Source organism: Fringilla coelebs (genome assembly GCF_963513975.1).
Source record: "Fringilla coelebs genome assembly, chromosome: Z".
NCBI lineage: Eukaryota > Metazoa > Chordata > Aves > Passeriformes > Fringillidae > Fringilla > Fringilla coelebs.
In genome coordinates this window covers 55,613,394-55,628,015 of record NC_140031.1, presented here as the reverse complement: position 1 = coordinate 55,628,015, position 14,622 = coordinate 55,613,394, and the positions used below count along the sequence as shown (strand labels likewise).

Genomic DNA, 14,622 nt, shown 5'->3' with positions numbered 1-14,622 from the left:
ACTCTTGCTGCAACTACTGTTGCATGTGAATAACTACAGATAAAAATAATTGCAAAGGCTTTGAGGCAAGAAGTTGAGTAGAGAACATGAAATGAATTTTCTTTATTCTCCGTTATTTGACAATCTACAGCTTAAGTTGGAATGTGCCACCACAGTGAGGAAAATTTCTCTACCATCCTAGTCTGTGACAACAAACACAGTTTTCTAGTGCAGTGCAGTGAAAAAAAAAAATCTGACAAACGACCTTATTTATTTATCAAATCTCTCTTTAGTTGAGTTTCTCCATCTAACTCAAAATAGAACCATTCCAATTCAAGAAGAGGGGAAATATGAAAAAAGGGTAACAGCATTTCTTTCTGCAGCTGAATCAGCTCCAGAGGTTTGCTAAACTCAGTGACCTTGAACTTGGCAAAAAGGAAAACTTAATACTCTTGAAATCAAACTGGAGATGATGTATTCATGGTTCAATCTCCCACTCAGAATTTGTCAGGTGTACACCCCTGCAGAATATGTCCATGTTATCAAGGGTCTCTGGAGATCACTGGTCCCACCTTTTGAAGAACACAAGGCCTCAGAGGAGATGACCCAGGAGCCTGAGAAGCCACATCCTCAAAGGTAACTCTTCTAACAGCAAAGAACATTTTTCCTACAGCCACACAACTCTCCCCCTAAGTATTCCCACGGCCCCCAGCCCCCTCACCATGAGCCCTTGCAAACAGTACACCTCCATCTTTCTTAGTAAGTGGTTTCCCACCCATGGAAGACTGATTAGATCCCTCCTTCTCTAGGCTGAAGACAACCCATTTCATTAGCTCTTTTCAAATGTCAGTGGGGCTAAGGTTAGCTATTTGTGTTATCGCTCTAGTACATCTGCATCCTCTGGTCATTTTAAGGCCTATACACAGTTAGGAATAGGATAGCTAGACTTCCCCTTGCTGTTACCTCAAAGAAATGAGAAAGTAGACTGAAACACCAACTAATTTTTAATGAATAAATGACCTACAGGTCTGTAATCAAAATTCCACAAAATTATCCAGGGACCTCTGGAGATCATCTCATACAACCCCCTTCTTCTAATGCAGGTTTACCCAGAGCAGTTTCCACAGGATTTTGTCCAGGCAGGTTTTGAATACCTCCAGGGAAGAAAACTCCACAACCTCTCTGGGCAGTCTGTTTCAGTGATCAGCCCAGTGTGAGGAATTTTTTCTCATCTTGAGATTGACCTTCCTGTTTCTGTCTGCTGCCCTTTGCCCTGTAACAGGGACCACTTAAAGAGTCTGGCACCATCCTCTCACCACCCACCCTTTAACATACTTGAACGCATTGGTAAGACCCTCTCTCAGTCATCTCTTCTTCTTGAGGTTGAATAGGCCCAGCTCACCCAACCTTTCCTCACAGGACAGATGCTCCAGTCCCTTAATCATCTCCTAAGCTCTCTGCTGGCCCCTCTCCTGTAGCTCCATTTCTAACTTTTCAATATTAAGTTGTGTTATTTCACACACAGCTCAGCACTATCTGTTCTAGTCCTAACATGTTTATGCAAGGTGTTTGTGCTCTCAGCCAAAATAAAGCAGGATGACCTGATCAAACCCATGGAGCTTTCCGCACAGGATGACTTGCCAGACATTATAAAGTGGAAAGAATCTTACTATTTTATTAGCTGAATAAGATTATCAAACCATCTACTTTTCTCCAATATTTTATCAAGCACAGTTTGATAATCACATTACTGGTATTCTTACACTTCCGATGTAAGAATATCAAATAAGTACATCCTGAAGTCATGAGAAGAACATATTTCACCAGTATTTTCTCTTTTATACTAGGTAATGAAGATTTTAAAATATCTGTTACAAGAGGAGTCTTCTGCGTGGCAAAGTAAAGCTTAGGTGATTTATTTTAAAATGGCTTCCAGGGCAGATTAAGAGAGTGAAGTACGGGATTTAAAACAGATTAGAAGATCAACAACTCTTCCCTCGTGGATGTCAAGCAGTTTACGCGAGCGGTGACTACATCCCTACACTAACACATATTTTTTGAGAGCCGTCTGCTGGTGGGGAGATTTACAGGGATGTTTTTCCTTCCGGCCGCGGGGCGCTGCTCCGGGCCGCGGGAGACGGCAGCGCTCCGGGAGGGGCTTCCCGTCGCCGCGACCGCCCGGCGGGAGGGGAGCGCGGCCGGGCCCGGACGGGCGGGGGGCGCCGGGCGGACACGGCGGCGCCCGTCCCGCCTCCCGCCGCAGGAGCCCGGCCCGCTGCTACCTGCTGGTCTCCAGGGACGAGTAGCGCTCGGGCAGGATCTGGAGGCACCGCTGGAAGAAGCGCACGTGCCGCTCCCGCAGGAAGTCCAGCCGCTCCGGCTCCCCCGGGCACGGCGCCGCCGCCGCCGCCATCTCCATCTCGCCGCTGCTGCCCGCGCCCGGCGCGCACGGATGGCGTCACCCGCGGCGCCCGCCCCGGGGCGGGGAAACGGAAGGGGGAAGCAGCAGGGAAAGGGAAGGGGAAAGGAAGGGAAGGGGGGAAAGGGAACGGGAGAAAGGGAAGGGGGGAAAGGGAACGGGAGAAAGGGAAGGGGCGCCTCAGTGCACTGCGGCGGGGGCCGGAGTGGCGACCCCACGCTTAAGGGGCCCGGCCGCCACAACCAGCTGCGGGGAAAAGGCGCTTTTAATGCCAAGGGACACCACAGCCGGCCGGTGTGACAGCCGGCGTGTCAAACCCGAGACTCGCCAAATACAGAGGTAATAGACGGCATGGGTCAGGCCGGCTCTGCGCCGCGAAGTGCTGGCTGCTGCTCCGTACTGCGGCAGGGACCGGCTGGCGCGCTGCTAGGACCCTCCGCTCCAGGCTGGGACAGCTCTGACAAGAAAACAAAAAGGCTTGAAGTATAAAAGTGCGCTTGTGTCATGCTGCTCGTCCATCGGTCTCCTCCTCACCTTTGAGAAATGCGCAACAGCGGTTCTGCAGCTGCTGATGCCATCTCTTGCCTGCGTTCCTCCCCGCCCTTGGAAGGTGTGTTCAACCTGGATCGGTCTCTGGTGACCCGAACCTCGACCTCAGAGCAAAACAACCAACCAAAAATAATTAGCCTTTTTCGTTCATCACAAAAGGAGTTCCATGACACTTATGGGGTGTTCACCGTAGAAGACACTGACACCACTTGCTGTCATTAAATTTTAATAATTTAAAAGGTTAAACTCTTGTTAAACCCAGTTTATGCAAAATGCTTCTGGGAGACAGCCTACTTAGTTAAATAATGGTAGATAACTATTTGAAAAAATGAAACCCACCACCCATATTGGAGCTTACTGTTACAGGCCTTACCCAGTGAAATACTACTGTGAGAGACATAAATTTTAGGGATTTTACCCCATTTTTTAAAACAGGAACAACTATGCCTGCTGCAATTCTGTCTACTGATAAAAGGCATGACTTTTTGTTTTCCTTTATCAACCACTTAGATAATTTTAAACAATTGCTTTTTAGATCAATGAAAAGAAAGTCTGCTTAAACCACCAAGCTACACACATCTCTGGTTAAAACAAACAAAGTTACCTTCTCTCTTAACTTTGCCAATCTTTTTTCTTTTTCCTGTTTCCCTATCTCTTTAGTGCGTTTCTGTAGAACCCTTAGCTCCAGTTTATGTAGATCCTGAAACATAATGAGTGGAAAAGCAAACTTACTTTGGAAGTAAAACAAATTATGTAAAAATATACATGTGGCCTTTTCACAGCTTTTTTTTTTTTTTGGTTTTGTTTATTTTTGGTTGGCTTTTTTGTTTGTTTTTGTTTTGAAATTATTGTAATAGTAAAGAATAAGGTTTCACTAGGTAGCTACATGCTATAGCTTGTCCTGCACAAACAAATTATAGTTATGTGGCTTTGAAATAAAAAAGTAGTAGTTCATACTCTGTTTATAAAACTTCAGTATGAACGCTGACATTCATACCAACTCTCCAGTAATTGCATTTACATTGATATGGGATCTGACTTTGCCTAACAGATACTGAAACCTGCATGATATTCAAACAACTCTTTCTACCTCCCATCTGAATAGAGCACTCAGGTCCTCTGAAGTTTCCTTAGGCAGCATAGCCCAAGTAGTTTTCCTCAAAAAAATTATTTACTGAAGAAATAAAACCACTTCTATATGGATAAAGACTGAGTAATCCTGTAGAATTCAATATCTATTGCAGAAAAGGAGCATCTTTGTCTAAAATCAAGCTTTATACTGTTTATCTGCAATAGATGCTGTTAGTTGTAATGAATCAATAATGGATTTAGATTAATGGTACTTGGATTTTAAAACCTGTTTAACTGATTATATTGTAGTAGGACGTATCAAATTTAAAACAACATGCAAAAATGGAGGTGAAATTACGCACATGCTCTTGAAACTTAGAAATTTCTTCTGCAGCAATTTTCTTCCTTCCCTCCTTTTCAGCTTTCTCTTTCTTCTCATTTTCAAGCTTTTCAAGTTCCTCCTTTACTTTTTTTTGCAAGGTACTCCTTTCCAACAGTAACTTCACATGGCTTTGGTGCTCTTTTTGTTGCTTTTTCTCTTTCTCTTGTAGTTTTAGTTGTGATGCTTGATCTATTGCAAATGCTACTACTTTCTGTTTCTTCCAGACTTCAACTGCAGCTTGTTTTCTTTTTCTTTCTTCTTCTGCTTTTTGCTTCTGAGCTTCTTCACGCTGTAGCCATCTTTCCTTAAGTATTTTTTCTGATTTCTCTTTATCCTTCAGGTTTCTTTCTTTTTCTTGCTGCTGCTTTTCTTTCCATTTTTTAATTGACTGTAAGAGACCATAGGAAAAAAATCCAAGGTTTTCATGAAAATTTTACATATTCACATGGATTCAGTTTGATGAAGACATTTGTTCCAAGAACACAAAATGCACATAGGAATTAAAAGTCTACTGAAGGCAAAACCTAAAACCAAGAAGCACCTATACGTGTTTTCTCTTTTTTTTTTCTATTTTGTGGATCGCACAAGCAGGTTTAACAGATGTCTGCTAAAACTGTTTCAGTTACAGCAATCGTAATAACTTCGATTACAAGGTTACGAATGTTGATGCAATGTACTTTAAATGCAAACTTATTTCAGTTCTTGCTTTCTCCCCAATTTATTTTATAGTAGTTCTTATGTCAGTATATCTTTTATTACTTAGATGGTTCTTAAGAGAGTCATAATTCTGCATGTCAGTCTTTCTTAGGTGTATTGCTTATACACTGGGACACACATTCTTAGAGACATATGTAACAGGAAGACAGGATCACTAACTGTTCTGGGCTTGGCACCTAACTTGCTAGATCACTGATTTCAAAAGCATTTGTAATATACTTTGGCAATACACAGGCCACTTCTGAGTTATTAGGTCTTTCCCTGTGTGTATTTATTTAATTAAAAGACAAATACTTTGGCAGGTTGAGGATGCTAAAGACCTCAGTTACATATGATCAACTGTAAGAGAAATCTGCCTAGCACTACACCCGAGAGGCAGATACAAAAACAAGAGAGCATGCATTTCAAAAATAAGTACATTTTCTGAAATCTTCAAAAGCCTAAGGGGTTATTTTACCTCTTTCTTTCTTTCATGTAAAATTACATATTCTTGATACCATTTGTCATGCTCTTCTATATCTTCTTTTGTTCTTCCGCTGAGATACTCAAGGGCTTCATCCATGTAAGAGAGCCTCCCTCTGTATTTTGTCCGTATTTTCAGAAAATTTTGATGATCATAATCATCCCAGCCTCCTTGCCGCCCCCCTGTTCGCTGAAGAAATTTTTCAAACTCTATTACTTCTTCGGGTAGATGATTTTCCAGGGTTTTATCAACTGTGACCCTGGCTGATGGTAATTTCCAAACTTTTTCTGCTGTTGAGCTCCCTAATGCCCACAGTTCCACTTTTCTCTCAAAGAGACTGAGCTCATTAATGACAGCTTTTTCCTCTTTCAAAAGCTGTTGATATCTAAAAAGAGACAAACACTGAAATGTAAGAAAAACAAAAAATCCAGTATTCATTGTCCATTCACCAAAAATGAATTTTAGAATTGTGTTCAATGCCACACAAGAGCTATTCTTCAAAGATTAAGAACTGAAGTGGTAATAGCACAGTTGTAATGATCCGGTAATAAAGCCCTACACAATGAGAATTAAGTTACCCTTTTACTGAAAGAACACATTTATGGCACGCATACAATTAACTCAATCCCCTCCTGACACCAGTAGAAAGAAAAAGAAACCTCCCAAACCCGATTAGAAAACACAACAGCAACAAAAAAAACCCCACAATCTAATCTCTTCTACAGCCTCTCTAAAAAGCCCATTCAGAGGCAAATCGCTGTTACATTGGAATGCTGCAATAGCTGTATAAACACCCTCTCAAAGTCAGTTTATCAAGATTCTAACACTGACAGCTTGTGCTTTGATTTACATACCACAGGAATCACTACCAAAAGAGTAAATCATAAAAACAGTTTGCTAGATTAATGCAAAGTTTTCATTGTGTTTTACAACAGCCCTTTTTCTAGTAGCTGAAGCATGTACAAACATACATTTGCCTCTGTTCCTCTTTAAAAGCATTGATTGCATTTTCTATTTCTTCCATCATTTCCTTGATCTTGTCAACAACTGAAAAAGGAAAAGAAGAAAAAAAACATATAACTTAAGAAGCCTATGCTATTTATCAGCACTATCCAGAAATGCAGGACTTGTGGAGACTTTCAGGATACATATCTCAGTGTACAAAAAACCACGCATCTCCATCTCAAACAGCCTTAAAAAACAAATCCTTATTTATTCAAAAGGTGTGTTTATAAAAGGACTTAGCTAACTGGACGTAAATGCCAATATAAATGTTTATTTCCTTTAAAGAAGTCTCACCTTGACTAACCTTCAACTGATGCCCGAACTAAGGCACACTTATCCTACAGTTCCACTTGTGTTTCTTATGGCAATGCAGTTAATTACTTAAGCACACACATCTCGGGTTTATACCACATTACAGCAATTCTATTTAACCTGCAGGAAACTACTTTTACAAAGTTGACAAAGAAACGTCAGAGTAAGTCTTTGTCCTGTACTGTCAGCATGCTGTAGTCCTGACTTAAGATGGTAATACAGCTGTCCAGAGAAGATGTATTTTGCAGTGGAAGAAAATCCACCAATTAGATTAGATTAGATTATATTATTAGACTTAAATCTCTTTTAAATCAGCCCAACATCTCAATGGGCACACTGAATGCAGTTCATCTAACCTGTATTTTGGTAAAGTTATATAAACTAATTTTTCAGCTTTCATGCCTCATTAGTTCTTAGCATCTTACAGTTTAAGGACATAATGAATTTTTTAATAGATAACACACTGAATAAATGAAATGGGATGCATTTTATCTAGCATCAGAAAGTCCTCAGCTAGTAGGAGGCCCACATCCTGAGCTCCACAAAACTTAGTAGGTACTACATAAGGATGGTTCTTTCAGAACCTATTTCCCAAAAGTTTTAAAACATCCAAATTGAACAAACTGTTGCAGCATTTTCTGCGGAATAGTCCAGTCTATATTTCAAACTGGTGGCTAGAAATGAGTTCCCTGTAGAACCTACTCTGTGACCTCTTACCAGATCAAAGGGGTTACATGGTAGTAGAATACCAAGTCTATTTTGCATAAGGCAAATGTTACAGAAATCTGGCTTTCAACAAGCTCAAGGAACAAACACACACCACTTGTAAGACCAAGTAAGTTTCTGTTTCCACACAGAACTGCACAGTCTTTTACCATTTCTTAGGTTTCTGCCATTTCTAGTCTTCCTTTTCCAGATTCCTGCAAAATCTTAAAGACTGGAAGAGTATCCCAAGTCTGCAGGAGAAAGACAACTATGCAAGAAACCTGTCTGTAGATGAAGATGTTTTTAAACCTGTCATCTTGACTTACATTCTGGTGTAGGCTTCACGTCTTTCAATTGCTGCTGAAGTCTCTTCACATTGTTTTGTATTTTTGATAGCTGCTGCAGGATTTTAGCTTCTGTTAAACAAAATAAGGTGTTGATAGTTCTAACAGTTTCTTTGTTCATTACATTCAGTAAAAGAACAAGAGCAATGAAGTGTCCAGAATAAACTAGGGGTTTGATCTAAGCAGGGACACAAATTCTGTTTGATGGTAAGAAACTGCCATAGTACTAAGCATTTTAACTGGTAATTGCATGTAGCTGACCACATGGTCCATGTTAGCTCCCTACACAGCATCCACAGATTGTAAAATGAATAGCTGCCATTTATAAAGGGGAACTTTGAGAATATTACCTATGCAGGTGATAGCTTCTAGAGTTTTGAGGCAGACTTTGACCTAGGCTTCAAAACACCCATTTATGAAGAGAAAACAAACTCTGAAAGTGTATATGAATGTACTACTTCAACAAGATTAATTTATTTGTTGAGTTAAATAGCGAAGAATCAATGCTTTCATGTGCTCCAAGCATGTGTGCACTTTTTTGCATTGTTACCACTGGGCTCCTCATGAGTCCATAAATACAGTGCTGAAGAGGATGAAGTTCTGGTTACATCTTAGGTACTAAAGACCTGTATCTTCTATCCTAAAAGATTTGCAATAGGGAAAACACAAGTTCCTGCTGAGACCACAGAAAAATCTTAGAGCATATAGATCATGCTGAAAGACCTCAACATAGTAAATGGAAATCTGCAGGGGCGGGGGGAATTGTACACTTTTGCATCTTTTAGTATGTACTCCTTCCCATCTGACATGTAGTGCTCTCATCACTGTTTTCTTTATTATCTCATAGCATCATTTCCATCCATATGCCATGCTCTCTTCTTACTCATGGAAAAAAGCTTCTGAACTTATTAGCTTAGTCATTCCTCAAAACTGTACGTTTCTTAAAGACTGCAAGATGTAAAGGATAGTTAAAGATTGATTAAAGAAAAGGCACACATCAGAACACATGCAAATTTGTAAGAAAGTATACTTTTAATATTTCCTACATTCCTTTTCTTTCTTCAACTCATTTTGATCTGTATCACATAGCATAGCATGATTTATGTGATTATTGTTGAAAGAACTCAAGTACTGTGAGTAAAGGGAGTAACTTTTTTTCTTGAACTATATTATAGTCTGTAAGTGGAACAGATACTGTAGGACAGACTGTGTACCAATTCACAGCACTATTTGAACTAGGAATATTCATTGCCCAAAAACTCAAAAAATGTAAACATAGAACAGTTTAAAGGGATACTTAAAGGCAACAATCAGTGTGTGAATGTTGAGGTAAGAATATTTTTACGGTACCTTAGCTGGAATATATTAAGTTTTGCAATATACACACAAAACTGATTCCAGGTTTCTTGAACAGGACCTTTCCACCACAGTGGTTTTACACTGAAGATTAAAATATAACAGTTGAGGCCCAAAATGTTTATGCTTCTGAATTCTGCAGCGAACTGTTTATAAGCGAGTTACCACACTTATCAGTATCCATCTTCCATCTAAACTGATCTCTCTGTACTACTCATTTTTAACCCATTTACAAAAACAACAACATATTGAAAAAAAGAAAAAAAAAAGCAAATAAGCCAAAGTAAAACCTCACTTACTTTCCATCTTCCTGCTGACAGTCATGCTGTGGTCCAGTTCCTCAAGTGATCTGTATTCTACCCTGAAATTACTCTTCCTGTTATAAAGGTGTCCAGTTTTGTCTTTTTCTATATTTGCAAGCCTAGGAAGAAAGGGTGCCACAGTGAGCAACACTCAACAAAGCCCCAAGATTTTCCAAGGTTAGTGTGCAGGCTTTGTTAACAGGGGTCTTAGATTTTATACAAATCCCTGGTTTGTTCTACAACTGTTTTCAATGAAAATATTTCTGCAGCTATAGGACTACACACCACAGTAACTCAAGAACTTTAACAAGAAATTAACAAGGAAATCACCTCAGTGGCATGCAGTGGTTTACACACTGAAATTTAATGTGCACGCATTCTCTCTGGGAGCCTTGCCAGAGTTTCCCGGGGAAGTGCCGGCAGACAGGCTGTATTAATGCACTGGCACACCTAGATGGAGCCCCGGCACAAACAACATTATAGAGGGACGCTGAGCCACAGTTAAATGGCACGCCTCACTTCAAGCACCTTGGGAACATTTACATTACCCAGCAGGCAAACTTTCAGCCACAACTCAGGATCCAGGGTAATCAAGGTGAACTCGATTCAGACATGCAGTGTAAAACACTGGTGTGAGACTTAAGTGCCCTGTTCAATCAGGATTCACACCTGCAAACCTCTCCTTCCCTCAGATGGCTGCATTAGCTATTCCCCAGAAAGCTCATCTGTTCGAGAAGAAAACTCCCTGTTCTTTCAGCTGCCAGTGTAGTTGTCATCAGCACTTGGTCAAGATGTGGGGAAGCAGATTTAAAACACTTTTGCGTCTGAGCTGTCTTGACCCCTTGTTTTTCAAAACAGTGGCCTAGATATTCTAGATTAAGTCTTTCAATCTTCTGTTGCTGCAGTTCCCCTTTTGTTGGTATGTCTTAAGGGCTTTAGGTCCTTAGAGGGTAAGCACAGCTAAGCAGGAAGACTGAGAACTCAATTGTGCCTCACACATTGCCTTTTCTGGTACACCTAAGAGCAGCAATTTGTACTGAAGTCTTACTATACCACCAGTCTAAGTCCAAACGGTAATTCAAACAGGGCGTTTTGGAGCTCATAAGCCTATCCTGAGCTACTGTAATAACCACAATAATTTGAGCTCCTGAAAAGGATACCTTTAGCCTAAGGATTTCATTATCATATGTTCTTTGAACCTTGAGTTAATAATGTTGTCTCCAGAACGGAATGAAAACGTACTTATGATAAAGTGTTTAACTTACTGAGCTTTTAGCTTTTCTGCAGTTCTTATGAATTCAACTTTCTTAGCTCGTTCAGCTTTGATCTTCCAGCTCTGAACCTGACGGCCAGCACCTGCAGTACTGGAACAGCTCTCATTCTGTAGATAACAAAACCAAATGTTATTAAAAACTTTTTTTTTTTCCTTTTAAATGCTCGTTGGTTCATTTCAAGCAGACAACACCCCAATGCAGAGCTCGGTTTTCTACTGGCGCGATTTAAGTAAATTTAAGCGGCCGTGGCACCAAAGTGGAGGGGAGGGTTGTGACACGCCCGCACACTCGAATGCACTGTTCAACAGAGAAACGCCGAGCCCGCCACACCGAAGGGCTGTCTCAGGCGCTGGGCTCCGCGGCCAGCCCGACACACCCGCGCAGCCCGGAGCTCCTCCGGGAGGCTGCGCTCCTCCGGGCCGGGGTGCCGGCGGCCTTTACCTGCAGCCGCCCGGCCGCCGCCGCCAGCGCCGGGGCCAGCGCGGCCATGTTGCCGCCGGCCCGCCCAGGGGAGGGGCGAGCGCGCCCCTCGCTGCCGCCATTAACTCCTTCCTTCCCTTCCCTTCCCTTCCCTTCCCTTCCCTTCCCTTCCCTTCCCTTCCCTGGCCTGGTTCCACTTATGTTCCAGAGTTTGTATGGATTGCTTCCTTCAGGAGCACCGGGATATACCCTCCTTAGCCTGTCAGAATGTGGAGAGTTCCACATGATTCAATGAATTCTTGGGGGCAGGCTCCGAAGATCTTGTTTCTCACTCAGGTATGCAAGTCAGACTTTCAAATGAATGGTCATTTAGCGTTTCTGTGGAACTGTGAAATACAAAACTGTGTTTCGTGTCTGGCACAGAAAGGAAATGTGTGTATTTGTGGTTGCGATATGTATGGATACCAACCATGGGATGACTGCAAATTCTAATATTAACTGTGGAAAGTAAAGCATGGAAGAATGCCTCTGAACCTAGACTTTGCTTGCAATTAACCTGGATTGATTTAGGAGTATTTGAATTACAGCATTCGGGATGTTGCTCTTTGCTTGTAGTCAGGCCTTAAAGAGTGCTGTAACGGTAACCTTTTTAGGTATAATTTTGGAATATTGATTGTATCCTTGAAACTATAGCTTTGGAATGTATAGAAAGGAAATGTGCTTATCTTACTCCTTAACAAAACTGAGAAAAACAGCTTGAGAAAGGAAAAGGGACATCCTCTGAAGAATTTGCAACTTCAAGGGAAGCTGGACATCACTGATAGCCCTTGTGATAACAAGGGGGACCCACATCTGGGGAGCTGGACTTCACCAGATGGGATTCGTCATTGTTCTTGTGGAAACTGGACCAACATCTCGGAGGCTGCCACCACCATCTGGGGATCTTCTTTTTTTTTGGGACTCATCCTGAGAAAAACTAGCTCACAATAGTGTATAGAATTGTGATAAAAACAAGTAGAAATAGAAACTGCTGAGAAAGCTTCTGAGTACCCCTATAAATACCTGTAAGCCCAAATATTGGTGTGCAGTCAGAGGGAAAACTGCCTCCTCTGTACCCAGCGCTGGTTTTGCTCATATTTTACCATAATTAATTAATAAATTGATTGTTGCTTGAATATTGGCCTAGTCAAGCTTCTTATTTATAACACAACAGAAGTAATTATTGATCCAGTGGCTTTCCTGCTAGAGAGGTTTTAGGAACCGGTGTTTTCCTGGCTGCAGGACACAAACGCGTTCACAGATGCTGCCCGAAGGGCTATCCTGAAGACATTGTATTGCATAATTGATATTCTTAACAGCACTTTCCAGATACATTTTTCCTCTTTGTATTTTATGACTACACTTGTTCTCTTGGTATTTGCTGAATAGGAATTAAAAAGTAAAGGCGAACATGTCAAAGCCTGGAAATACTCTTCAGCATTAAATAAAAAGTGTTGTTCTCACAGATTGCTACCTGAAAAGCTTGTAAAAGTATTCTCTTCTCAGTAGTGTTTCAAAGTTCTCTTTGCCTCTTTACACTATTGGGTGTAAGAGAAAAAAGTTATGTTAGCATTTGTTTTCTTGTGGTGATTGGCAGCCCTTCCAAGTTTCCTGTTGCTGTGAGCCGCAAACTGGTCACTTGTTGGGGACAGCTCTGCTGGAAGCACCTTTTTTCAGAAAGTGCTTTAATAAGATCTTTCCACTCATAGTGTAACTCAGGTACTGCTCAGTAGTTCACCAGTTTCTGGCTGGTCAATCTTTATGACTATTTTACTTTACTTGTGAATTACTCAGAATCCTGAGAACTTTACAGAGTTGTTCTGGAAATCATATGAAGGGATATTTCAGGTATTGGAGCATAGTTAGATTTGGTTTCTTCTGGCTTTGGGCAGCAGGGACTCGGACATCCACTTGCAACGCTGGTATAAAGATGAGCCCTGGCTCTCAGCTGATTTCTTCGTTCTCTCTGTGGAGAAAACTTCATTTCAGCCAGGACATGCCAGCAGTGGGTTCACCTTGACTGGGCACCGGGACTCAACAAAGATGCTTCACCACTTGCTCTGCTCAGCAGGACAGGGGAAGAAAATGAGATGAAAAACTCAATTGGTTGAGCTCAAGGCAAAGGCCACATTTGCAAAAGCAAAAAGATCCATTCTCTAATTGCTCTTAGCAGGTGATGTACAACTGCTTCCTGGGACGGTGGCCCCAGTACTGTAGCAGTTGCTTTAGAAGACAAACACCTTAATAACAAAAATTTGTCACCCCTTAGCTTTTGTTTTTACACATCACAGGGTATGGAATGTCCCTCTGGTCAGTTCAAGCCAGCTGTTCCAGCTGTGTCTCCCTTCCCCACCTCTGGAATGCTCCAGGCCTGCTGGCCTTTGTGGGAGGTGTTGGAGAGAAAGCCCCGATGTGACCTGAGCACGGCTCACCAGGAGCCCAGCACTGGAGTGGTCTCAGCCACTGTGGCTACAAACACAAAGCACATCTGTTTGAATGTTAACTCCTCCTCAGCCAGAGCAAATACAATGCCACAACTCTTGGATGCCTGGTTTGGCTTGATACCAACAGGTAAACAGATAATCTGAATCCAGAAGAAGGAATCTAGATAATTATGTAATTTCCTTCTGACCTCTACCACATTATTTTTCAGCTTAGCTTGGTGTTTGAAGTCGATGAGTGCCTGACTTCTCTGTGTGTTTTGCTTCATAAAATCTTTCAAGATTTGGCAGAAAAAGAAGGCATGGAAATACACAAAGGAAAAAATATAGTTGATAACATTTAAAGGGATAGAGTATACATAGATCAGGGGAAAAAGAAATTAGGAAAAAAAATAACTGGAAGATGCAATACCAGCAATCAAACAATTGATCATGGTCACCTTATTTATGGCAAAGGCCTCATATGTCACAGCATTGATTCAGCAGTATTTGACATTTTCTGAAATCCTTTGCGCCAAATAGAGACAGGACTGCACCAGAACTTAATATTCCTATCTATGAGATCCTTGAGGAAGCCACCTGTTTCATCATAAGATAAAAGTATCCCCATAAGAAACACTTTTCTAAGTACATGTTTCTCTTCAGAGTACCTTTCCCCCCCTTTAAATTGCTAACTTATTTTTGAGACCTCAACAGGGATGCATTAGGGCAATTGCAAAAAAGACAGACACTGTAACAGTAGCAAACTGGAATTAGTTTAAAAGAGAAAATTAATAAATAGAGGAAACTAAAGCTTTTAACTCTCTGAGTGCAACTATCCACTCGTGAAGGCACTCATAAAATG

General features: G+C 41.3%; 2 protein-coding genes across 2 annotated transcripts in view; both read right to left on the bottom strand.

Annotated features, from left to right (window-relative positions):
* The window catches only part of PGGT1B (protein geranylgeranyltransferase type I subunit beta), a 36,920-nt gene extending 34,520 nt beyond the window's left edge, over positions 1-2,400 (bottom strand). The window contains 1 exon segment of the mRNA XM_084225724.1: positions 2,262-2,400. Within this exon segment, the coding sequence (XP_084081850.1) occupies positions 2,262-2,398 (137 nt within the window). The 5' untranslated portion in view covers positions 2,399-2,400.
* Positions 2,401-2,716: 316 nt separating this feature from the next.
* Positions 2,717-11,373, bottom strand: CCDC112 (coiled-coil domain containing 112). The gene is made up of 10 exons (XM_084225723.1): positions 11,320-11,373; positions 10,870-10,985; positions 9,602-9,723; positions 7,929-8,018; positions 6,552-6,627; positions 5,575-5,965; positions 4,381-4,788; positions 3,552-3,647; positions 2,933-3,051; positions 2,717-2,855 (listed from the first exon to the last, which is right to left on the bottom strand). Exons 1-10 carry the CDS (start codon positions 11,365-11,367, stop codon positions 2,825-2,827), a joined length of 1,497 nt encoding a protein of 498 aa, XP_084081849.1. The 5' UTR covers positions 11,368-11,373; the 3' UTR covers positions 2,717-2,824.
* Positions 11,374-14,622: the final 3,249 nt, after the last annotated feature.

What these genes read in the sequence shown, in the direction of transcription:
- CCDC112 (XM_084225723.1), bottom strand. Translation starts at nt 11,367, where the DNA reads ATGGCCGCGCTGGCCCCGGCGCTGGCGGCGGCGGCCGGGCGGCTGCAG. An exon ending in GCAGAAAAGCTAAAAGCTCA is followed by an intron (nt 9,724 to 10,869) that starts GTAAGTTAAACA and finishes CTTTCTTCCTAG; the next exon opens with GCTTGCAAATATAGAAAAAG. An exon ending in CTGTTGCGCATTTCTCAAAG is followed by an intron (nt 2,856 to 2,932) that starts GTGAGGAGGAGA and finishes TTTTCTTGTCAG; the next exon opens with AGCTGTCCCAGCCTGGAGCG.